A 26,662-nucleotide genomic window follows, 5' to 3' on the forward strand; every position below is an offset into this window, starting at 1 on the left:
TTGTAAAAGTTTCACATCAGTATTCTACGTTTTAAACGTTCCATGAATTTTTAAGTGAAATAAGTTTTTTTTTTTCTAAAAAGTATATGGCCTTAGTGTATGGTACACAAAAAAGTACATGGGCGCAAAAGGGTTAAGGCTGATTTTTGGGGTTGAAACAATGCTGTGATCATTTGATACCACATCGTAGCAGACAATATTTTTACGCAATGCTTAATTCTATGTTACTGTATATCGCCTGTGTATTACAATATGTCAACAAAGATGCGAGATAAAAATGAATTTAAAACAGCATTTTGAGGTATCAAATGCACAAATAAAGTAAGGCACTTTATGTAGTGTAATGTAATCAAGAGAGCAGTTGAGTCACTCTACATTCACCTCATATGATTAATAAAACATGACGATCATTTTAAACAAGGGCTGAAGTGATTGGACGCAGTTACAGCTTACGTCATAAAGCGGGGTTTTTTTAATTGCACAATTTAGTTTTTATGCTTTTAGTGCCCTTTGGAAATGAAAAATTTAACTATTTTCTACAAAACAATTTTTTCAATTAATCACTGAACACATAGAAACTGACTCCTAACTGATTTGACCGCAGGTCACAGAGATACAGAGATTCATCGAGATTAGGTCGATACCACCTGGTGAGCTAAATTTAGGTCAGATAGGGATGATTTTTTGTTTCTAATCAGAGGTGGGCCAGAGTTACTCGATCACCAAGTTTCATGACAAACCGTGGGACAGATGGACCGTTTGACTGACTGAATGACATATGCATGCCACTTCAATAGCTATTATAGCTCTGCTGACCTTTGGTCAGTTGAGCTAAAAATATTATTGAAAATGAGTCACTGATAAATGAGATATTGCACGTTTTGGCTCCCTGGTGGCAAAGTCCAGAATCATATTGGACTGAAATTCGGTATCAGAGGTTATCTGACCTAGAGGGTCATGAGTACTATATTTCAAGTTGTTAGCTTTAGCGGTTAAGAAACGTGCCATTGTTACACTCAAACGACCAATTTTAGCCATTTTACCTCTTTGACCGTGAAAAGTATGTCAAATCAAAAACTTATATGACATGCTATCCTTGCTTTGAGTACCTACCTTGAAACTATTATCAAAAACAAGTCACTAATAAGTTGCCAGGGTCACGTTTACACGAAACAAATAGCTTTTGCTTCAGTGTAAGCAGAACGATCTCTTATCCTCTCTCATATTGTCCCTAGTCGCTTTAGGTAAAGCTCCAGACCAGTGTGACAGTTAAAAGGGCAAAAATTCTTATATTCCCCGTCATAGGAAAAACACCCGTTTTGATATTCGTTATCTTAATGCAGGGTGCCAGAATTTTGTTCATGGGGGGGCCAATGAAAAAGAAAAAAATTCAAACATAATTCCCCTCCCAAAGCTTTTTTTGCACCTGAAAATGTTTCAATTTGCTTCTGAGTATCTTAAAATGCCATTTAGACTTTAACCTTGTCACCACCACTCTCTCAAGGGGAACAAACCCCACACGCTCCCCTCACGAGCATAATTACCGATATCGCGGTTTCACTATTTCAATTAAATTCAAAGTATTGTACCTCCCTGTAAAGCTTAGAAGATAACTTATCCTTTAGTGATGATATAGACAGTTTTTATTATTCTAGGGGTGTATACGACATGAGTGAAACTTGAAGAAATTTTTTTTGCAGATGAGAAACAGGTCCCTCTATCCGGCATTAGGATCAACACGTACATTTGCTCCAAGAAAGTTATTTCTCGGAGCAATGTCATCGTTATCAGCATCACAATCATTCCCAGAAGCATCAAAGTCCTGGTCATCGCCACTTTTAATTACCTCCAAATGACAACAAACCTTTCCTCGCAAAAGTGCTTTTAAGTCCTGCAAATCGCAATCAAATTGGATAACTTAACCGCAAATCGTGATGCAAAGGTTAAAACATAAGTCCCCCTCTCCATGAAACCCTGAGAAGGTAGGTACATACCCACCTTCTTCAAGCATAGGTGGATATTTGTAACAGAACCCCTGTTACTGGTAACAGACAAGGTTAGGGACAAAAACAAGAAACAAATAAAAACTTTCTTACCAATTCATCCATTGCATCTAAATCCTCTGGTTCATCCTGTTTGTTCCCCAGACACCTGCCATCAGCAACCTTCACATGATGGACATCAGTCAGATTATTTGGTTTGTACTCATCCTTGGGTGTGCAACTGCCTAGAGAATTCTGTGGGCTCAATGTCCGCTGGCTACGAATTGAATTCTGACGACTGAGAGTAAATGAGTTGTTCCTGCTTATGTTACTCTGATAACTTTTGATGGAGTTTTGTCGACTGGCAAATTGATGATCCTTTATTGAGTTGTTTGGGCAAATGGCTTTCATGCTTTTCACTGAATAATGAGGGCTCAAAGCACGCTGGTTGTTAAGTGGTGCAGGTCCATTGCAATCACTGAAAAAATTGATTTGAATATTTAGGCATGAACAAATGAAATAAAATATTGGTATAAAGTAAATAAAGTGCAAGATTCTGTCAACCCAATACAGACATTGCTGCCTTGAACCGCCTTGTTACGAGCCACCACAACCGCCCTATATACGACAAATGGATCAAATTATTCACAAATTCGATGACTCTGATGATAATTTAGGACCTATAGATGATGGGGAATCTGACATCAATGTCCAGATCAAAGGTCAAGGTCAAAGGCCACCAAAAGTTGACCCTCCACCAAACATTTAGCATATCTTAATTCTTTAGCATATTAGCTTTCATATAAATACAACTGGCAATACATGATTTTGAATTTCAATAATACATAAAGTTCATTGAAAAATTCATGTCTGAATTTGTGAAATCCTCAAAAAAATAGGCAGTTACAGGTGAAAAGTGAAAAGTGTCACTACATAGTTCAATAAAACCATCAGATGTCAAACAGACCATGCACTAATGTGAGACGTAAGCCATGGTTACAATGCACACTGAGACCAAACTATTAGCAAGAATTACCCCTAACGACAGCTCGCATTTACATGGAGGCAGAACGCATTTACATGGAGGCAGAAAAAGCCTTTCAAGCTAATAGTTTCGCTACCGGTAAGGGATGGGATGTAGCAGTCATTGAGCGATCTCTCTTTCCCCTTTGTTTTTATGTCAAGTTAAAGAAAGTACCAGGGGGGTAAACAACAAGCTTGCTTATACCCCTTATTTTGGAAAATATAGTTCCGCAATTAAGATCCTTCATTTCAGCAGAACTTTAAAATCTTAACACATATCATTTTACATTTGCATCTGTCATGTTTAGGCTATTATTTTTGCTATTTACCAGATATCCTAAACTTTGCAAAAGCATACAGATCCAATCATCATGTACCAGAAAACAGTCTCTTCCATATAGGCCTACACCTCTTTACCCTGAGGTGGCCAGGCTGCAAAAAAATTCACCATCCTACTTTTGGTCCAATATGGTCAGATGTCGACATTTACCACCCCTACCAAATTCAGATCTATAGATCTATCCAACCGACAATCCATATCTGTATAGATGACACCAGTGGACAGAGTAGGTTATGTTGTTTACTTTTCACTGATAAAATAATATGTTGCTGATGAAATTTCAATTCAAACGCAGACTTTTGGAGGCTGGTTTTTAAATTTTTGTGAAAATCATGCAGTGAACATGTTTAAAAACTAGAATTGACTAATCAGTGAGTATGAAGACTGCCCTTGCCCGAAGTAGTATTATGGTCAAAACAAAGGGATTGTGTATTTATCAACTACCTATTAATGACGCAAATCAGAGGTGGAGTTATCAAGAAAATATCGACATCGTCTCATCACTCGGTAACTCGGCAGGGCTAACCTGGTAAATAAAACCAGGGACCCGTATTAACCTTTGCCCACCCATAGAATGTTACCATCTTCAAAAACAACCTCTTCCCCATTGGAGTCGCTGACAACGTTAAATCCGTCTGAAAATCCGTTTTGATTTGAATAGCTTTCACTGTCAAATTCGCCACTACCCGCCATGTTTGTTCTTGTTGGTATCAGCTTATATGCTGGCCGTGCCTTGTGTGACGTCACAGGTATTGGGACAGGAGAAAGGTGATTTTTTTCGCATGCTTTTTCAAAACGCCTATCATCGCGTTATGCGAGCTACGAAATTCGTTTTCAAGCCAATACACTGGAACCTCCCTCAACGGACACCTCCCTACTAAGGACAACCTCTCTATTAAGGTTTTGGTCCCAAATTAGTCGTTTCCATTCAATTTGACCTCTCTAATTAGGACACCTCTATATTAAGGACATCAACTGTCAGTCCCGAGGGTGTCCTTAATAGAGAGGTTCTACTTTATTTGAAATTCTGAGGAAAAGTTGCATTAAAACATTAAATAAAAATGACCATCAGATGGAGACTTTAATGACCCATTCTAAAATACCTTGGTACCGTAAAGTCAACTTTTAACTCTTTCAGTGCCCAGGATTTGGGCATTTTTGGGCATTGTCACTACCCAAAATCTCACAAAAATAATTGAGATACACTCATCAAAATTCTTCAAAACCTTTGTCTTTACCTCCTGTTTCAATAAAACAGCAGTAATAAGTAGGGGCATACTAGGATTATGTTCTAAATTTTTTTGAGGGAGTGGTATTTTTGGCCGATTTTCACCATTTTTCACCTAAAATGAGGGGTGGCAAACCCCAACCCACCCTCTCAGTCGAAAAAATGATTCAATTTGGACGCCCCAGGCCAGAGAAACCATATGAACCACATTTGAGTAGCTGGGGACATCTGGTGTCGTCTGGAGGAACTAAAATACCCTTAATATTTAGGACGTACATGTACGTCCTTGGCACTGAAAGAGTTAAATGGAAAATGCATAAGCCTCGTTCTGAGAGCGGAGTGTTTTGGACACGCAACCAAGATGCTCTACCAAAGTTCCCTCGGGTTGCACTAAAATGTGGAAACCATGCACACGTCACGTCAATGGAATTTCAGCTCACTTCAGAAGTTTGAGGCTCTCAAAACACTGCTTCAAACACAAATCAGTCAAGGAAGCATCAACCACCCTAAGTTTTTTAATGAGCACTTCACATATTTGACGAGAAAAACGCTCCAAATAGCCCATTTGCGCGGATTTTAGCATCACTTTGAGCGAGCCGATGCGGACTTCCTATGCGCGCTGTACAAAATGTACATGTCTCATTTTCTCCAACGTTGCCGTAACATAATGTAAACAACGGCGCTACCGGCGCTCCGGCCGGGCCGGCGATGGATGGAATTTGCCAAATTCGCACATATTCAAGTTATTTTCGTGGCCTATCTTTTAAAGTTTGAGGTATTTTAGAATAGAAATTGAACCCTCGGCTTCGGACCTTGGTTGAGTTACCAAGACACTCTTTGGTGGAGCTAAAATTTCGTCCAAACAGCCTGTCGGCTCGGGTTTGGACTGTATTTTAGCTCCACCCTCGAGTGTCTTGGTAACTCAACCAAGGTCCTCCGCCTTGGGTTCAATTCCTTAAACGTTATCAGGGTTGGATCATAAACTACTAAGACAGAACATTGTAAGATCCTTCACCATAAGGGTGTATTATGATCCAGAACACTTCTATCTGTACATATCGTAACGTTAGGCAATTTCGGCTATGGACTTGTTGTAAATACTTAATGGAATAATAAAGAAAATATATACAAGTTGACTTTTACTGGTTCTACTGGCTAGTATGGCATATACTCTTATTTGAAGTAAATAGTAACAGTGATCTTACGGCTCGGATCACTTGGTCCCGACACCTTTATGGATTGAGCTGTTCACCAGGTTTTAAAATGTTGTTAAGGATCAACTATGGAACTTAAAAACTGATAGTTTGGGAGTGAAATTTGATGTTGAAGAGTAATGCATTTTTCATTAAATCACAGCAGTAGAAATGGATTTTACTTGTCTGGTGATTTCTGACTCATTTTGATGTCTTATGTCATGCATATGGAAATGATGAATGAGTAGATGTTTTTGGGCTATTTTTATGGCGAAAGACCGCCGCTTTACATCAATCCCTTTAGTGCTGAAGTTGTATAAGATGATAATGGTGAAGCGAATCACCGTAGATCAATCAATGGGATAGATTTCAAGCAGTCATTTATAATGTGGTAGAGATCCCTAAGAATCGATACCATATATGTGTTGAAGGGTCTCATAGTATGTTATATAAACAACAAATTGGTTGCGCTGGCACTAAAGTGGTTAAATGGGTGTTGGTGACTTTCTATAGTAAGATATTGCTGCATTAATGTAAAGAAAAGTGCACTCTTACCAAGGGATATATTGGTAAATATTCTACAAGAATGAAATCCACACAGCTTTGAGATAGGAGTAATAGGTCTCTGCTGTACCAGTTTGAAATTCATTTTTGAAATTTATGAACATGTGATTTTTTTTGTCGTTCCATCAGTGGTTGGACCATCTCCTGGATACATAAAGAACCCAAGGTCCTGGAAGAAATCCAGTAAGTGTGTAGCAACAGGAGATATTTTTGATGAGTCAACATTGACTCGTTAATGACGAAGGGAAAGTAACAAAGGACCATTTTGCTGTGAGCTTCACCACATCCTTAGCAAGGCCTGCGCCTGTCCGAAAATCAGTTTGCATCAGGAAACTACACAGCATTGATATCGCAGCTTTCAGGAGTGATATCAGAGACTCTCTGACCGCGGTGCCCACATCTGGTACCGTCGATCACCTTGTCGGATTTTATTCGGATACACTGACGGAACTGGTGGACAAGCATGCCCCCCTCCGCCGGAAGACAATAACACTACGCCCAGAGTGCCCATGGTACACACAAGAACTCCATGAGGCAAAACATCTACGGAAAAACAGTGGCGGGACACGCGTCTCATTGTTCATCACCAAATCTTCAGAACCCAATGTGCAACGGTGAACAAACTCATCAGACAAGCACGGACTACCTACTACGCCAAAAAAGTTGAGGCATGTGGTCATGATCAGAAAGCCCTCTACAAAGTGACCAGGCATCTCCTTGGTGAGTCAGGTGGCTCTGTATGGCCACAAGCAGACTCGGCATTGGAACTCGCCGAGTCATTCAGCTCATTCTTCAGTGAGAAAATATCGCTGATCAGGCAGAATCTCGGGGGTGACGGTGGAAACACAACTCAGACGTGTCCGTCCCAATGACTGAGACTCTGTCATCGTTCACGGTGACAACTGCTGCTGAGATCAAGGAAATTGTCCTTCGGTCTCCTTCGAAATCATGTACATTGGACCCTGTGCCAACGTGGCTGCTAAAACTGTGCATTGATGAACTAGCACCGACAATTGCAAGCATTGTTAATGCATCATTTGACAATAGCACCGTTCCCTCGGCCTTCAAACATGCTCACATCAGACCTCTCCTGAAGAAACTCGGACTCGATATAGATACATTGAAGAACTATAGACCTGTCTCAAACTTACCATTTGTATCAAAGGTATTGGAGAAGGTTGTGGACAGGCGCCTCGAGCGTCACCTCCTGGCCAATGATCTGCATGAGGTTCACCAATCGGCCTATAGAAAGTTGCACTCAACTGAAACGGCCCTGTTGAAGGTGCAAAGTGATATCCTCAGATCCTTGGACAGGGGTGATGCAGTTGTGCTTGTAATGATCGACCTATCCGCTGCTTTTGATACAATCGATCACAGCATCTTGCTGCAGCGGTTTCATGGCATCTTTGGTATCAATGGGTCTGCACTTCAGTGGATAGCATCATATTTGACGGATAGGTATCAAACGGTACTAATTGACCAAGTGAAGTCCACCCCTATGCTGCTTAAGTATGGTGTTCCCCAGGGGTCAGTGCTGGGTCCGAAAATGTACACCATGTATACAAAGCCACTCGGAGATCTGCTGGGGGAGCATGGCCCAGATTACCATTTCTATGCTAATGACACACAGCTGTACAGGTCTGTGAGCGTAAGCAACCCACAGGATGCGATTGCTTGCGCTGAAACGAGCCTTGCGGCTGCTGGTACCTGGCTTGCTGACAACATGCTAAGCAAGAACGATAGCAAAATAGAGGTGATGCTTTTTGCTTCCCCACACATGCTTAGAAGCCTTGATCACGTTCACATAAATGTTGGTGATTGCCTGGTCAGGTCCTCATCAAGTGTCAGAAATCTTGGTGTAGTATTTGACACCACTTTGAGCATGGAGAAGCAGGTTACAAGCGTCTGTCAGTCGGCTTTCGCCCAGCTGAGAAACATTGGCCATGTTAGGAGGTACCTTACCGATCATGCGGCTATATCTCTCACCAACGGTCTAGTGTCATCCAGGCTCGACTATTGTAATTCGCTCCTCAACAGGCTGCCAGGGACTGTCATCGGGAGACTGCAGCGGGTTCAGAATGCTGCGGCCCGCGTTGTCACACGCACATCCAGGCGGGAACACATCACACCTGTCCTGATACAGTTACATTGGCTGCCTGTGGAGCAGCGAATTAGATTTAAAACATTGGTGCTCGTCTGGAAGTGCCTGCACGGTCGGGCCCCTCAGTACCTCGCTGAGATGATCAATGTCTATGAGCCAGAAAGGCACCTGCGGTCAGCACACGACCTATCACTTGTAGTTCCGCGTGCAAAAAGAACATACGGCGAGCGGGCATTCGGCCACTCGGCCCCCACGCTCTGGAACCGGCTGCCGACCAACATCCGGGCAGTCGCGACCCTTAAGGAATTTTGCGGATTGTTGAAGACAGAGCTGTTTAGTCAGGTGTGATCTTTTTATCTGTAAAGCGCCCGTGAACGAGCACTTTGCTTGAAACGGGCGCTATAGAAATATGGTATTTACATTACATTACATTACATTGAAATCTTCAAATATCATAGTGGGAGCACGAAGGTTAATCTGTGCAGTAATGTCTGAAATTGCACCAGTTATGTTTCTGGTGAAGAGGTAGCCGGTGGACTGTACAGACCAATGACATTGATGCAGCTGTCACATGACTGTTCAAGTGTAGTGAAGTAAATTGTTTCAATGCCATCATATAACTGAACAACTGGGTTTGATGTAACCATGGAAATACCAGTCGCAGATGCGGAAACTGAATATACTTTTGGTACATAAAAATGGACTTTCCTCAAGCCATCTTCAATACATGACAAAGAAATGTCTTCGATTCAGTGGCAATGAAAATCAAACTCAAAATGGAGAACTGGTGACCACACTGGATATTGGATTGAGGCTGAAAATTGCTCACACACCCCATCTCAAGTGATTTGCAACTAATCCAACTTCCCATCCCCGAATAATTGCCTCAGTCGGACACACATATGCCCTGACGGAAGGACATACATAATTGAAGGGTAAACGTACCAAACTCGTGCAATGGAATACTAGATATCATTAAAAAGACTAACTGAAGTCCAATCAATCCTTACCTGTAATTATTTGTGATTGGTGTTGAATATCGGCGATGAGAATATGCCTTATTTCTTCTGTTCTCGTCACTATCCTCACCACTTTCAGATTGGGTGTCAACTAATGTTGTCTTGTCACTTCTCGTATTCATATTTCTTGCCTTCCAATTTGTATTCTTTAAGCTGCTGTGGTGTTTGAGGAGTGGGGTGAGTCGTGGTGAACTGCAGATACTCAGGCTGGTCTGTAGGCATATTATGAATAGGAAATGTGAGATTAAATATCTAAGAGCTTAAAAATAGAGCAAACATTACAAACTGATATTAAATGAAATACAACATATTGAAGTGTTTGGGTTTGGCCAAACAAAGCAAGTTTACTACTAAAAACGGAATTATATAAAAGTTGTGGGAAACGTAATAAAGATAATAATAATGATGATAATAAAATGATTTATATAGCGCCGCTTTAAATTAAATTGCAGTGGTGCTTTATATACATATAAAACCAATTTACCTAATAAAACATTGACAATCTTAAAACATTAGTAGTTAAAAGGTGGTAGAAGTCCTATTGAAAATATTGTTCAAAAATATAAGTTTTAATACATTTGTACATTTTAAAAAAGCTGCCATAGTATTGCACGATCTTATATTTGCTGGCAGATTGCTCCAGAGCTGTAAGCCCTATTTCTTGTACTTGAACCTAGTGAGTCTGAGAGCTGCACCTGCCCCGGTTATTATATGAGTCGAAAGAAGTGGCTTCTGAAGATAGGTAGGGCCACCACCGTACACAGCCCTGAAAGCAAATGTTAAAAGTTTGAACTTTATTCTGGCATGGACTGGAAGCCAGTGAAGTTGCCGGAGGACAGGTGTAATATAGTCTCTCTTTTTGTGTTGGTGACCAGCCATGCTGTTTTGAATTTTCTGTAATCGATTCAGTTCATATTCCGGCAAACCAAAGTATACGAGTAACAAAAATCCAGTCTAGATGTAATAAACGCATGTGTTAATGCAACTAAAAGTTTGACAGGGATATATTTTCTCATTGGAGGCAATTGTATGTAGATGGAAATAACCAACAGATACAACACTGGAGATTTGATCATGGAAGGTCATTGTGTTGTCAAAAATGAAACCTATATTGCGAGCTTTTTTGGACAGCGTAACTTCAGCATTGCCCATATGCAGTAAAATACCACTTGGTCGTATTTGATCCTGAAAAGGTGATATGAGTAGTAGAAACTCAGTCTTCATGTCAGCTTTGGTGACTCAGGTCAGCGTAACTTCAGCATTGCCCATATGCAGTAAAATACCACTTGGTCGTATTTGATCCTGAAAAGGTGATATGAGTAGTAGAAACTCAGTCTTCAGGTCATTTAGTTTCAATTTTTTAACACTCATCCTCTTGCGGACCTCACCGAGACAAGCCTCCATCCTGTTCATAACATTTGGCAAGGATGACTTAAGGCCTGTGTACACTAGTAAAATATTAGCAACATTTTTACAACATTTCCAGTTGCAACAAATGTTGCAAAAATGTTGCGTAGTGTGTACAGAGCAAAACGCGTCTTACATCATGTTGTAAAATAGTTGCAAAATTGTTGCAAATTAAATGCAATGCAATTCTTTGTTGCATGTTGTAAAAATGTTGCAAACTCTTCAGCCAATCAGAAATAGGATTTGCGTCATGTGATCTACCTGGGGTCATGTGACTTGAACAAGCAGCTGGTATAGCAACTCTCAAGTGAGTGTCTTGCTTGGTAATGGGTGGTGAAACCTTTTCAAGAAGTTTCATCCATTCTCAGGAAGTGTTTGTATGACGGCTTGTGTGTGTGTGTGTCTTGCTTCATAATGGGTGGTGAAACCTTTTCAAGAAGTTTCATCCATTCTCAGGAAGTGTTTGTATGACGGCTTGTGTGTGTGTGTCTTGCTTCGTAATGGGTGGTGAAACCTTTTCAAGAACTTTCATCCATTTGCAGGAAGTTTTTGTATGATGGCTTGTCAGTCAGCCGCAACTCCTTTAACAGGCAGTGATATGCCCAATGATCCACCCTCATCTTGATCCAGGGCTTGGTCCATATTCTCTTCGGTTTATTTCGCTGCCTCTTCCGCCTCTCAACAATGACAGCTAAAATTGCTGCAGAAGCACTCAAAACACATCTTCTCTCCTTGGAATCATCCATTTTCCCTCCAAAATACCTATTTCCCTTTGTTCCCACTAAAAAGTTTGCAACAATTTACCAACATGTTGTAAAAATGATACACAGGGCCTTGAAGGGCTTGTTGCTAAAATGTTGGTAAAATGTTGGTAATATTTTACTAGTGTACACCCTGCTTTAGGAGTCAGCTGGAATGCAAACAAGTGGGCCGTGAGGTCGTGATCATTAAGGATCTTCGCAAGTGGCATGAAAAAAGAAGCGCCCAAGTACACTGCCCTGGGGAACTCCATACAGCAAATTGTGTGTCTCAGACAAACCATCACCGACCTTGACTCGGGAACCAAACGCGGCTGACAAATCTAAAAGAACAATGACCACACCATCCCTTCTATCCAAACTTCTAAGTACACTGTCAGCAATTGAAGTCAAAGCTGTTTCAACACTATGCCCTGGTCGAAAAGAGCATTATGTTGGACACAGGCCGATAGATTTTTAGATCCAAAATGTCAGCACCCGGTTTCTTCAAAATGGGTGTAACTATGGGAAGTGTCATCTCATCAGGAAATACCCCAGTTCTCATGGATTCATTGATCATATCAGTTAACTGAGGTAGAATACTTTGGAGAATGTCCTTGAGAAACGATGCTGGGATCGGATCAAGAGATGATGTTTTAATATTATATTCCTGATTATGGGGACGAGTTCACTGACTTTAGTTGGTTCAAACTCAGAGATAAGTGGGTTTATTGGGGTTTAACATCATGTTTGACCTGAGGGTTGCTCATCTCTGTCCCGATAAGATCAAATTGTTTCGATTTTTTTTGGTCAAAATAATCCGCAAATCTGTTAGCCAATTCTGTATCCGGCACACCGTCAAGGTGCAGATTATCAGCAGGTAGGTCGGCTGTAAGTTTGGAGAACATGGTAAAAAGTTCACGCTGAGAGTTTCGAGCATTCGTCAACTGGGAGGTATAGTATATTCGTTTTGCTTCTTTGATGACAGCAGAGGAGTTTTGACCCGTTGGGTGTAAATCTGCTGGTGCACCTCAAGGCCAGATGAACACCAACGTGCCCCACATCGTATCCGCAGTGCCCGACTGCCACCACCTCCTTTGAGATGTAGTGTCAAGGGTAACAATTTCATGATTTTAGCGAGCAGGATTCATGAGCTATAGTCAAAAGTAGTTGCTCAAACTAAGCACTCACCCCCTGGGGCCAAGTGTAGTTCGAAAATCATCGAACGTGCCAAAAGGCACAATGGTACCATAACACCCAAAGATGAAATGCCAAACATTTATGGTTACAGAGATATACTCTGGAAACCAATTACGGTCAATTTACGTGACCGTGAAAAGTAGGTCAAGTAAAAAAATCAGGTATTATGTGAGAGTCTCATGAGCAGTGTCCACAGTAAAAATTTCATGATTTTAGCTAGCAGAATTCATGAGATATAGCCAAAAGTAGTTTTTCACATGAAGCAACCCCCGGGACCAAGTGTAGTTCAAAAATCGTCAACACTGCTGAAAGGCACAATGGCACCATAGATGAAAGGCTAGCCTTAATAGCTATGAAGAAATGCTCCGGAAACCAATTACGGTCAATTTATGCTATATGACCTACTGGACATTGATAAGTAGGCTAGATCAAAAACTCAGGTATTACGTGTTAGTCTCATGAGCAGTGTCCACAATAAACATTTCATGATTCTAGCTAGCAGAATTCATGAGATATAGCCAAAAGTAGTTTTTTCACATGAAGCCCCACATCGTATCCGCAGTGCCCTTGGGTGGATGTAGTTCGAAAATCATCAAAACTGCCAAAAGGCACAATGGCACCATAACACCTTCAAACCATCCAGAGATGAAGTGCCTAGCATTTATGGTTACAGAGATAGGCTCCAGAAACGAGTTCAACAGACTGACGCACTGACGGACCGACCCTCAGACGGACCGGCGGACCGGCGGACCGACAGAGGAATAGACAGATGGCACCCGCCTCGACAATACCCCTCCAGCCCTTATGGGCTGAGGGGTAAAAACATGGCAGATCTGAGCGATCATCTCATTTGCCTGTTTTTCTGTCAACTTTTGGACTACTGGGTACCAATCTTGCTCAAGCAATGGATATCACCTGCTCCCAGCAAATATGTGATAACATAAGCATTCACAGGTGTGCTAAAAAAATTTTAAGATCAAGTTCATGAATCAGTTGAATAAAATGTCCATAAATATTTTAGGTTCACAGGAGTCTGACCAGCTTTCTTTGAAGGCATAACCTTTCAAAACACTTACCATAGACTTATCAACATGACCTACAGACAGCGAACTTAGGTTAAATGACTTGACGTTGGTAACGGAGAGCTTGTTGTTGAAATCTTTGGAAGTGTTGAGCATCTCATTTGGTGACCCTTGGGGTGTGGCCATGGGCGTGGCTGCTGTGTGAGTGATAATCGGTGGATTCAAAGGACCATCATTTTGACGATTGTCCTTCCAGCCATGTTCGCAGGGGGAGAGAGCCAGCATTTTCCGTTCTAAAATAAGAAATAAAAAGGGCATGGGTGACTGTTATGTAAAGAATGACTGAACTTTGTTTGAGGCTTGTCACATTTCACCTAAAATTTTATATCAGTAAGAACTTAAAGATAATCGCAGTTAAAAACTATTAACACTTTCGGGACGCTTGGTATGCAGGGCGTAGTATATATTTCCCACACTATTTCTGTACGATACGCTCCATGTATTATGCCTTCAACACAGTGATACACTACGTGTATGGTGCTGCCATCTCTTAATAGCTCATAAAACTAAAGTTAATGTTGTTGCTGGTTTGCTGGGTTTTCCCGGGATTTTGGCATGAAATGCAGCGTGGCACATGGCAGCAATAATGGCGAAAAGACAGTTGTCTTCTTTTACGGCGGAGGAGATGCCTGGTGCATTTATGAATGATTCAGACAGTGGGGATGATGATATTGATTTAGGAGGTGATGGTTTGAGTTACTCTTGTGGGGAAAATGATTCCGACTAGGGATTAGATCAGGTTGATAAGCACCATCCCCCCCCCCCCCCCCCACCCAAGGAGACTTGAGAAATTTCATTTATCTGCATTTATATCCAAAATGATATCAACATCAGATGGTGAAGGCTTATTATTTGAAGATTTTCAAAAGTTTGCAAAATTCGCGGATTAGGACGATTTTCACCAAAATTAAGAAAACACCCCCAAAAATTCATGTTCCAATCCTTTTCAAATAATCTTCTGCTGAAATATGCAGAACAATATTATCCTTCAGGTCTATGCAGGTTTTTTTATCAGGGACACTGATAAATGCTCAGGACTTATTTCAATCACCAAAATTGCCATTTGACTGATCGAGTTACGGAATATGCTAATTAGATCACCTGATCTAATTAGCATTTTTTTTCTAATTTTTAATTTTTGAATAAAGTTAAGTAAGTTGCTTATATGTTTGATATGACCTCTTTTAGTTTTTGAGAACTAGCCCATTTAAAAAAGGTCCTAAAAAGGCCAAAGTTTGGTTCTGTCCCTGGGTGAACATAACAACAACAATAAACATATCAAAAGATAGTGAAAATCCTGTTTTACCAGGTCACTGGCAGGCAAAACAAACCAATTTTTACATTTGCGATGTGAGTAAGAGTAGGCTAATTAGCACCTTATCTATTGCTTACTGAACTGCGTATGTTTGACTTGTTTTTAAAAAAACCTTAATTCCAGAACACACCTCATCATCATCATCGTCGTCGTCATCACCAATGAGACCGAAAGCTGATTGCCTGTTTGCCTAGTGGTTTAAACAAGAGGCCATCGGGCTTGGCGCTCAGCTGAATGTAGAGATGCTCACTTTTCTTTCTTGGGACAATTTACATATATATTCCATCACAAAACTGAGCTAAAAATAGTTTCCAAGATGGTCGCATGCCAAATAAAAAAAATAGAAAAGAAAACGAGGAGCAATGCTTGGTCGATCTGATTGTATAACTTCCCATAATGAGTGTGATTACAAGTTGAAGGTTGTTACACAGAGTGAATCTTACTAGTTGCGATGGTTCTTTATAGACAGTCCCAACCCTGTAGACAGCGAGTAACTGCAGTCTGAACCTTATCACACAGCTTGTAAGTTTTTGGAGGCTGCGCGTCAACCTTTAATGTTGTGTCAATTTCAAATTTGGCGCCTTCAGTAACTTGGCTCTTCATAATCTGGAGGCTGAGAATTGTTCCGAGCATGGCGAGTCAAGCACTCCGCACACAAATTTCACAATCATTAAGCAAATGTAAAATCTAACGTCATCCAGGGCAAAAAACTGTTTTTGACCCTTGGGAAGCTTGTAAGATAAGAACGAAGTAATTAAAGAGAAGAATCAACATGGAAACCGAGGAGTTAGACTAGAATTTGTCCGAAGCGAGTAGTAAATTTACAGTCAAAAACTTTTTGTCAACTGAGTACAACTGTGTGGGCGTAGTGCATCATGTACATGGAAGACAGCAGTGAAGAACATGTGGCTGCACTGGCAATGTTCGGCATGCACACAGCGGGTGCATAGGATGTTCCCCTACCAAGTAATGCTAGTGCGTCATTGAGAACTATGGCCCTATCATCCAAACACAGCAGCAGTAGAAGTAGTAGAAAAGCGGTGATGAGGCATGCTCGGTACCAGATAGAAATGAAGCAGGCTGAGGTGATGGCTGAGCAGCGATTGCTGGAGATAGAGCAGGAAGCCACACTAGCGAGAAAGAAGGCCGAGGTGATCTGTGAAAGGAACCGTGCTCAACTGGAGCTGACACGTAGAGCCTTGGAGGAAAATCTCCTCAGTCTAGTCGATGATGATAGTTCGACCTCCGAGAATGTTAGTGAAGACTCGAGAGCTAACGATTTCGACGGTGATGAAGTGGACCAGTGCTTATGGGGAAATCGGGGATCCTCAGGAAGCGAGGAGCTGTCATCTCTGGGTGAGAAGCCGTTGCCTGAAAGTGAGGGTCAGTCATACGGTCACCAGATGTCGTCACAGGATCATGAGAGGTCGCCGCCGTCTCAGGAGTTGCTGTCAGCTCAGGGTGAGAAGCCCTTGCTTGAAGGTCAGTCATACGGTCACCAGATGTTGTCACAAGGTCGCCAGATGTCGTCTTCATGCCACCAGATGCTTTCAAATGGCCACGACGAGAGGTCGCAGGGTCAGGAGTTGCTGTCATCTCTGGGTGAGAAGCCATTGCCTGAAGGTCAGTCATACGGTCACCAGATGTCGTCACAAGGTCGCCAGATGTCGTCTTCATGCCACCAGATGCTGTCAAATGGCCACGACGAGAGGTCGCAGGGTCAGGAGTTGCTGTCATCTCTGGGTGAGAAGCCGTTGCCTGAAAGTCAGTCTTACGGTCACCAGATGTCGTCACAAGGTCGCCAGATGTCGTCTTCATGCCACCAGATGCTGTCAAATGGCCACGACGAGAGGTCGCGGGGTCAGGAGTTGCTGTCATCTCAGGGTGGGAAGCCGTTGCCTGAAAGTCAGTCTTACGGTCACCAGATGTCGTCACAAGGTCGCCAGATGTCGTCTTCATGCCACCGGATGCTGTCAAATGGCCACGACGAGAGGTCGCGGGGTCAGGAGTTGCTGTCATCTATGGGTGGGAAGCCGTTGCCTGAAGGTCAGTCGTACGGTCACCAGATGTCGTCACAAGGTCGCCAGATGTCGTCTTCATGCCACCGGATGCTGTCAAATGGCCACGACGAGAGGTCGCGGGGTCAGGAGTTGCTGTCATCTCTGGATGAGAAGCCGTTGCCTGAAAGTCAGTCTTACAGTCACCAGATGTCGTCACAAGGTCGCCAGATGTCGTCTTCATGCACCAGATGCTGTCAAATGGCCACGACGAGAGGTCGCGGGGTCAGGAGTTGCTGTCATCTCTGGGTGAGAAGCCGTTGCCTGAAAGTCAGTCACACGGTCAGATGTTGTCATCATACGATCACCAGATGTTGTTCTCAGAAGGTTGCCAGATGTCACCCAACTGTCACCAGCCACCAGATGCGGAATGGTCAACTCGTCAAGCTGTTGGTGAGAAGCCATCATGTGGTCACCAGAGGTCGCTAAACCAGAACAGTACGGGTCAGCATGGTGGGAGGCAGAACAGTACTGGTCAGCTTGGTTGGAGCCAGAACAGTACGGGTCAGCATGGTGGGAGCCAGAACAGTACGGGTCAGCATGGTGGGAGCCAGTTCAACATTGAGGCCGAGATGGTCACTCACCTTCGCAACTTGCAAAATAGACTTGAACTGCCAAAGCCAGAGATAAAAGGATTCAGTGGTGAGCCACTGGACTTTGCAAGATTCAAGATGGCGTTCAATACAAACGTTGAATCCAGAACCCAGACTAAGGCTGAACTTTACCAAAACTTGAGGAAGTATTGCACAGGGGCAGCTAGCGAGGCGATAAAGAAATTCGACATGTTACCACCAGATACTGCATATAATGAAGCTACTCAGGAGTTATGGCGTCGATTCGGTCAAACCCACCTGATCACTCATAAATTTCACCAGAGGCTACAGAAGACAGCAGAAATCAGATATGGAGAACGTGGAGATCTCAAGAAATATGCTGACCTGCTAGAAACAGTTGAGATATCACTGAGGAGCTTGGGGAAACAGTCTGCTCTTGATCACTTTGGGTATCTGCTGGAGATAGTCGGAAAGTTGACATTGTCAGATAGAAAGGCATGGCTGAAAAGGACCGCTAAGATCAGAGACACAGGCAGAGATGTAACATTCAAAGATGCGGTAGACTATGTCAAGGAGTTAGCATGCCAGGTAAATGACACTGAGTTTGCAGTGCTGCTGGATAAGAAGAAGGGAGGCGATAACAAGAGTCAGAAAACCACTGGTGAGAAACCTGGTTTAAAGGTATACTTCACGTCCGACAAGACAGCCGATGCTCCAGCCAAGTGGAATGATGCATCCAAGAAGAAGCGAGGGACAAGAAAGAAGGAACAGCCCTTACCTAAAACATGTAAATGGGATACTTCAGCAGGAAATAGGACAGAGTCGTCAGATGAAAAGTCCAAGAAATGTACTTGTCATGGATCGCTGCACTCATTGTTGAATTGCACTGAGTTTAAGGCCAAGCCATACAAACAGCGACATGAAGTTATCAAGAGACGGAACCTGTGCTTCAACTGTCTGAATGTTGATGAGAAGCTGCCTCACTCTGGTGTTGCAAAGTGTCCATTACCGAAGGAGTGCACTGTAAAGGGATGCAAAACAGACAGGAAACATCACACATTGTTACACTTCGATGAAAAACAGAAGAGAAAAGATGACGCTGATGCAGAAGTCCACTGCTCAGATGCAAAGGAGAATGTTTATTTCCCGGCCTTTCCTGTGCTGGTCAGCTCTCCAGTATCAGGTAAAGCGGTGCAAGTATGGGCAGGAATCGACTCATTTTCCTCTGCCTGCTTCTGTGACAAGGAATTGCTTAGAGAGTTGGACATCGAAGATGATGATGGGCCCATGCTCTTGAATACCATGCATGGTGCGATGTCTGGAATGAGTACCAGGGTCGAGCTAACTGTAACAGGATTGAATGATGACATCAATTCAAAGATCACCTTGAAAGAGGTTCATTCATGGGACAAACTTCCCATAGGAGAAAAGCATATACCAAGCCGGTCAGTTTGGGAACAATATGATCATCTCAAGAATGTGCCCATATCATCTGCACCAAGGCAGCATGTGAGATTGATAGTGGGGAGCGATGTTCCAGAAGCTCATAGACAACTTGAGTGGAAGCCAGGACCTAAGGAAGGAGACCCGGTTGCTGCTATGTACATCTGGGGATGGACTCTGTTAGGAGGAGCTTCACGTGGGGAGGCAAGCTGTAACTTCATCTCGGAGTCGGAGGATCAGGATTATCAAGCCTTGGATCGGAAGCTGAGAGAGATGGCAGAGTTTGAATATGTAGGAACCAAGCACGATTATCAGAAGCATATGTCAGCCGAAGATGTCAAGGATAGGAAGATACTTGAAGAAGGAACCTACTTCTGTGAACATCACTACTATGTACCGATACCTTTGAAGGAATCTCATGTCGATATGCCTAACAATCGGACGTTAGCGCATAACAGGCTGATGTCAGTAAAGAAAAAACTCATGGCAGGGAAGCTGATTGCAAAAGCCAAGACAGAGTATCAGGCCTACTGTAAAATATTTGATGATTATCGGAAAAAGGGCTACATCAGGAGGATACCTGCAGATGAGATTGAGACAGACGATGTTGTCAACTACGTACCATTTCATCATGTCTTACACCAAGGAAAACCAGGCAAACTTCGTGTCGTATGGGATGCAGCAGCGAAGTACGATGGGTCTTGTCTCAATGACCACATCTACTCTGGTGAAGACAACATCAACTCTCTACTCGGTGTGCTGCTGAGGTTCAGGACTGGCGGTGAGATAGCCATTCAAGCAGACATTAATGCGATGTTCAATCAATTTTTCGTCCCAAGAGATCACTGGAATCTCCTACGTTTTCTGTGGTTTGAAGACAACAATCTCGATGGCGAAGTAGTGGAGTTTCAGCTTGTCCATAACTTTTTTGGAGGAACGCATGCACCGGGGAATGCTGGATATGCGTTGAGAAAAACTTGCAAGGATCATGCCGAGAAATACCACCCAGACGTCGTCAGGACAGGATTGCGCAACTGCTATGTAGACGACATTTTGAGATCAGCCAGCCCAAAGATAGCTAAGATCATAATCGAGCAGATTTTTGATCTACTGGATGAAGGAGGTTTCACATTGGCAAAATGTGTGGTGAACGACTCAGTATTACTCCAGTTGGTGGCTAATGAAAGGCGAGCACCTTCGATGCAGGCTGTAGAGTTTGGACAATCCTCAACTAGCCAAGATCACCAGGATAGAGTTCTTGGGGTTGGATGGGATGTGGCAGAGGACGCATTTGTATTTCAAATGAGGAAGAAGGAGCGCCCACTCACGAGACGAGGACTGCTAGGCTAGGCTTTCGATGTTTGACCCCGAGGGAGCGATTGCACCAGTAACCCTTGAACCAAAACAGATTCTACAGAAAATGACAAGAGAAGGGCTGGGATGGGACAATCCATTGCCAAGCGAAGAGGCCAAGGCAGTCAGGACATGGCTCAACTCCCTGGATCAGCTTAGAAGTCTGAAAAGACCAAGATACACAGCACCGAAAGGAGCCAAGATAGCCAGAAGTGAGCTACACGCGTTTTCGGATGGATCTGAGATTGGATATGGCTATGTTCTTTTCGCAAGGTACACTGAAGAAGATGAAATCCATGTCAGTTTTCTGGTGGGAATAGCCTTGGTTACACCGCAGAAGACGAAGACAATACCCAGGATCGAATTGCAAGCTGCATTACTGTCCATGAGAGCCATCAAGTTTGTGGTTCAGCAGGCTGATGTAAAATGGGATGAAATCCACCAATGGATTGACAGTACAGCAGTATTGGCTATGCTAAAAAACCAGAGCAGGCGTTTCTTACCGTATTGTGCCAATAGGCTGCAGGAAATCCGGGAGCTGCAACAGGAGCTGAGAGTCCAGATCAGGCACGTTCCTGGGCCACAGAACATTGCTGACATCTGCAGTAGAGGATTGACGGTTGAGAAGTTTCTCCAATGCCAAGAGTATTACAATGGACCAGGATTTCTGAGCGAGTCACCGGAGAGTTGGCCAGTGTGCCCTGTCATTGCCCCTTTAGAGCCAGACGATCCAGAATTGAAACAGGATGCTACAGTAATGACAGTCGAGAGTTGTAAGCCTGATACTGGATTCACATCTTCTGATGCTCAAGACTGTGCTCAAGATACGACTGTAAAGACAGCCGAGAGACGTCAGCTTGATAGTGATACTACTGTAAAGGCAGCCGAGAGACATCACCTTGATAATCACCTTGATAATGATACTGGATTCTCATCCTCTGATGCTCAAGAATTTACTACTGTAAAGGCAGCCGAGAGACGTCACCTTGATAAAGATACCGGAGTCCAATCGTCTAATGCTCAAGAATCCACAAAGGGAACTACTGTGATGGCAATCGTGAGAGGCCAGAATAGGCTGATGGAATTGGTGGAACGCTTCTCTAGCTGGAGTGGACTCAAGGTCGCTACTGCGTGGCTGCTGAGATTCAAGAAATGGCTTATTGACACCAAGTATGAAAAGAAGAAAGAGCTATACACTGGGCCTACTGGTGCAATCAAGGTCAGCGAGTTGCAGAAAGCGGAGATAGCTGTTGTTACTTATGTCCAAGGAGAGGTTTTCGCCAGCGAAATGAAGCAACTGGGAAAGATTGGACGAAAAATGAGCCGCAGCCAGTTTCATAATCTCCATCCATACAAGGACGAGGCAGGATCAGTACGAGTAGGCGGGCGACTAACAGAGTCAGACCTAACTTGCGCTGAGAAGCATCAACTTATTCTGCCCAGATCACATCATCTGACCGAGATAATTGTTTGGAGTTACCACGAAGCATATCAGCATGCTCCACCACAGACGTTGCTGTGTCTTCTCAGAAAGCGCTACTGGGTGATAAATGGCTCGAGTGTCGTCCATGAGCTTGAGAAGAAATGCATCACGTGCCAGCGAGCGATCGGTTTGCCTAAGGACCAAGTCCAGGGAGTCCTACCCAAGGGACGCGTCACCATGCTGGGACCTTCTCAGTAGGAGTGGCCGAGATCGACCAACTGCAGGAGCTGTACAACTCGTCTGGGGTCCAGCACTTCATGCAAGAAAAAGAGATTGAATGGGTACCCAATGTACCAAAGGCATCGAATAGGAATGGTCTTTTTGAGCGACCATTTCGCACGCTGAGACGGGTGATGCTGAGTACGCTGAAGGGCAGAATCACAACAGAGGACCAGCTAGCCACTACAGTAGCAGAATGTGAGCTGTTGTATAACAGTCGCCCCTTGTGTGCAGTCAGCAAGAATGCAAGAGATCCACTTCCAATCACGCCGATGATGATCATCAACCCTGAACCTGTAGCAGCTCATCCACCTGGTATTTTCTACGAGAAGGACCTGATTGTCAGAAATAGCTACCGCCAGGTCCAGGCGCTGATCAACGAGTTCTGGTCAAGGTTCAAGTTGGAGTATCTCACCTCGCTCCAAGAACGTCAGAAAAGTATCATCGAGATCCGGAACTTCCAAGTGGGAGACCTGGTGATGCTCGTCGATGAGGTGAGGCTAGCTCACAGAGGACACTACCCTCTTGGGCTAATTACTGCAGTACATCCGTCAGAAACAGACAACGTCGTGAGGAAAGTCACCCTCAGAACCTCAACTGGAGAGTTTCAACGTCCTGTCAACAAGATCGTCTTACTCGAAAGCAGCGATGAACACGAGGATCAACTTCCCAACGTCGACGCCAGATCGCAATAATTCCAATTCTAAAATATAGACTGCGGATCGAGTCAGTCAAATTCAGACCGCGGATCGAGCCGGTCAATTAGGTGAAAATCTCGAACTTAGAGCTGTTGTTCCCACTCTGAACTCTTGTGGGGTCGGTCGCGTTTTTTCAAAAACAACAGCTATAAACGTGTGAGAGAATGGATGAATAAGTTCTGAAATTTAATAGAACTTATTCATTCAGCCTCTATTCTGTGTTAAATCTGCGCTTATACACTGGAACTGTGTAGGGGCTATATAATCATGCCCGTTCCAGTAGTGTCAGTAATTTTGGAAAGTTTACTCCAAGTTACTAAATTGTGTTTTAAATTTTGATGTCTCAGCGGAGACTTTTTAGTTCAGTAGAATTATTCAATCAAAATTCAAGGACTGCGCCATATAGTGTTTATGGTCACTTTTTGGACATTGCCTTACCAGTATAGTAGGCTGTGCGTAAAAAAAGACAATTCATCATGATTTCTGGACATTGCCTGAAAGCAGGCTGTGCAATTTATGAACAATTCCATGATTCGTGGAATAAGTGATGTTTGAAGATCACTTGAAATATTGGATAAGATGTGCTTATCTGACTTTAGTTTAAGTTACTTCAAAACCTTTATGTTGAGAAAACTCTAGTGTCGAATTTTGGTGGGAGTGTAAGTTTTTGGAGGCTGCGCGTCAACCTTTAATGTTGCGTCAATTTCAAATTTGGCGCCTTCAGTAACTTCGCTCTTCATAATCTGGAGGCTGAGAATTGTTCCGAGCATGGCGAGTCAAGCACTCCGCACACAAATTTCACAATCATTAAGCAAATGTAAAATCTAACGTCATCCAGGGCAAAAAACAGTTTTTGACCCTTGGGAACCTTGTAAGATAAGAACGAAGTAATTAAAGAGAAGAATCAACATGGAAACCGAGGAGTTAGACTAGAATTTGTCCGAAGAGAGTAGTAAATTTACACAGCTGTTTCAGCTAAGCCTAAACATGACATCGAAATAAACCATTCTGCCTACTAGCCTGCTGTCCAATGATTGGTCCATGCGAAAAGCCTGTTAACCGCTATGTAAACATTGTCGCCAATACACATCTCACACATTATCGCAATACCCATTCAGCCAAAGGGTTAATGCATTGGCATCGTTCAAACATCAGCGCGCTTCTGTACACGTGCTCGAATTAGATACGACGGTTTTCATTGGCTCATAAGTTGTGTCACATGACCATTCACCCGGCTTGAAAATTTCACGAAATTTGGACCAAAATTAACGAAACAGTGGCGATTTCCATGCATTTTATCGATTTTTCGACAAGTTACACATTTCGGAATTCTTCAAGACTGGATAGCCAGGTAGGCATAATATCATAAATCATAAATACCCCGGCTGTTTTGCATAACTCATTTCAGTTTCGTACAGAATCGTGCGTTTATTCTGAAATTTCTCAAACTTTGATCTGCTCAAATTCAAAATGGCCGACTTGCAGACGGAGATTGAGATGGGGTGCCAAGTTCATCGGACAACATCGAATTCCCTTGATCGTTATTTAGCAAAACGAGTTACTTCCAGTATTCATTTAAATCTTTACTTTTAAAATATATATCTATTTTATGTTCGTTTGCTGTATATTCATGCAGAAAATGCATTTGAAAAACAGATGTCTAAAAATAGTTGAGTTTTGAAGTTCAATGGTCGGGTCTATTTTGGTGAAAGGGGTACAGCATGGGTAATAGTACAATAATAAGTCATGATCGTGCTTATGAACAAGCCATGAGTTAGCATATACCATAGTTTATGTTGAAAATATCTTTACAGATGTAATTGATAAATATAGTCTTAAGAATTCGCCAAATATAGAAAAGTTCTTGGTATATTATCCACCTGTTAGCAAAATGAACTCGCCCATTGACCCACATTCCAGTTTGTTGTGGTATTTTTGTACAGGGTGATGCCAAAACAGTGCCTTTTTTGACTGGTAAACATTCCTTCAGTTACTAAAATGCCTTTTTCTTTAATTTCAGCTGGTTGCATGGTGTGTACTGCAGATAACTTCTCGACTTAATCCGGCTGATGTGATGCTTTAGTTGATTTGAGAGGCTACATGTATATAACCCAGTACGTCGACATCATTGATCCGGCAGTGAACAAGATAAGTGGTAAGTTAAGCGATGTTTCCCTTCATCTATGTATTCACAAACAGATGATTGAAATCATTATACTGTATTCCCGTAGGCTTTGTATGCATGTATTCTATTCTAATAAATTACTCTTTATTTCAGGTTCAGCCTCCAAGATGTGTCACCAGAAATGCAACCGACATTATAGACAGGCGTGATTACTACTCTGATTTTGGATTGATGGTAAGTTCCGAGGCTATTTTGATTGCAATTAAATATTATTTGAATCTGCATTGAAATAAAAGTGGTCATCTGTAGGATACTTCCTTTCTTTCTCTAGATTCAACACTGGTCAGTGTCAGAATTGAATTAGAATAGAAGCTGTGTCTGTTGGAGCCACCCCCCGTTCCCCCCCCCCCCCCTCCCCCATTTAGCCACTGCCATTATGTTTACACTCGCCTTTACAATTCCAGGTATACTCGTCTTCAAAGTGGACCTGACTAGGAATGGTGACTTCCCTCCTCAGAAAAAAGCTCGGTTGGATTCGAAAGTTGGTGCAGGCGGTCATAAGCGATATTTCGGTCGTAAACGCAAGAAGTCCAAGAAATCCACTGACAAATCAGGAAAACGTATATTCAATGTCGGCGACACATGTTTGTTCAGATTGGACTCAAACGTTTATCTTGGAACCGTTCCTAGTCAAGTTGATAAACATCATTTCCAAATTGAGGACTATACAGGAACAGTGCGCACCTTCATTTGTCTGTCACTTTGATTAAAAGAAAGTTAAATTTGAAACTTCTATAGCAAGGAATATGAAGATGTGAACTTTGTATTATTATTTTTTGAATGTATGAGTCTATTGAATGTAAATTAAATGTATATTGTGAATAATTAATAATAATAATATTGTGTACATTGAAATCATGACTTTTAATTTTTGTGTACTGGTACTGCCTTGATATGTTGTCCTCTGTGACTGTTGTCTCATCTCTCGGAATAACAAGACCCCAAGCTGGATGAGACACCTACATCCCCTGGATATAAAAGATAGGTTGTGACATAATGTCCTCTGTGACTGTTGTCTCATCTCTCTTAATAACAAGGCCTCAAGCGGGATGAGACAACTACATCCCTTGCCTATGATAATAAAGGTTGTGACATGTCCTTGGTGACTGTTGTCTCAACTTCACTCCCGGAATTACAAGACCCCAAGCTGGATGAGACACCCGTTGTCCTGCCTATGATATCATAGGTTGTGACATGTCGATTTTTGCAACTAACTGTCTCATCTTGGTAGGTCTACAATAGGACACATTTGTCCTGCCTATATATACTATAGGTTAAGACCTGTTCTTTGCAACTAGTATTTGTCTCATTTGTGTACAACAGGGCACCAATCTTTCATACCACAACATAAGTAATGGGCATGGCATTTTCAAATGACGACCATTCTTCACAACGAATAACGAAGTAGGCCCTTTTAAAATGCCTTTTATTTGTCTTTGCCTGAGCTATGTTATATGCAGAATATTAAAATGCTTTTTA

At 42.6% G+C, this 26,662-nt stretch overlaps 1 protein-coding gene across 1 annotated transcript in view; it reads right to left on the reverse strand.

Annotated features, from left to right (window-relative positions):
- The window catches only part of LOC135482751 (voltage-dependent T-type calcium channel subunit alpha-1H-like), a 603,345-nt gene that overhangs the window by 143,490 nt on the left and 433,193 nt on the right, over nucleotides 1–26,662 (reverse strand). Inside the window, exons 15-17 of the mRNA XM_064763135.1 lie at nucleotides 13,871–14,109; nucleotides 9,442–9,662; nucleotides 2,097–2,460 (exon numbers count right to left, since the gene is read on the reverse strand). Coding sequence (XP_064619205.1) covers nucleotides 2,097–2,460; nucleotides 9,442–9,662; nucleotides 13,871–14,109 — 824 coding nt within the window. The remainder of the gene's footprint in view (nucleotides 1–2,096; nucleotides 2,461–9,441; nucleotides 9,663–13,870; nucleotides 14,110–26,662) is intronic.

The sequence above is a fragment of the Lineus longissimus genome, chromosome 1 (genome assembly GCF_910592395.1).
Source record: "Lineus longissimus chromosome 1, tnLinLong1.2, whole genome shotgun sequence".
Taxonomy (NCBI): Eukaryota; Metazoa; Nemertea; class Pilidiophora; order Heteronemertea; family Lineidae; genus Lineus; species Lineus longissimus.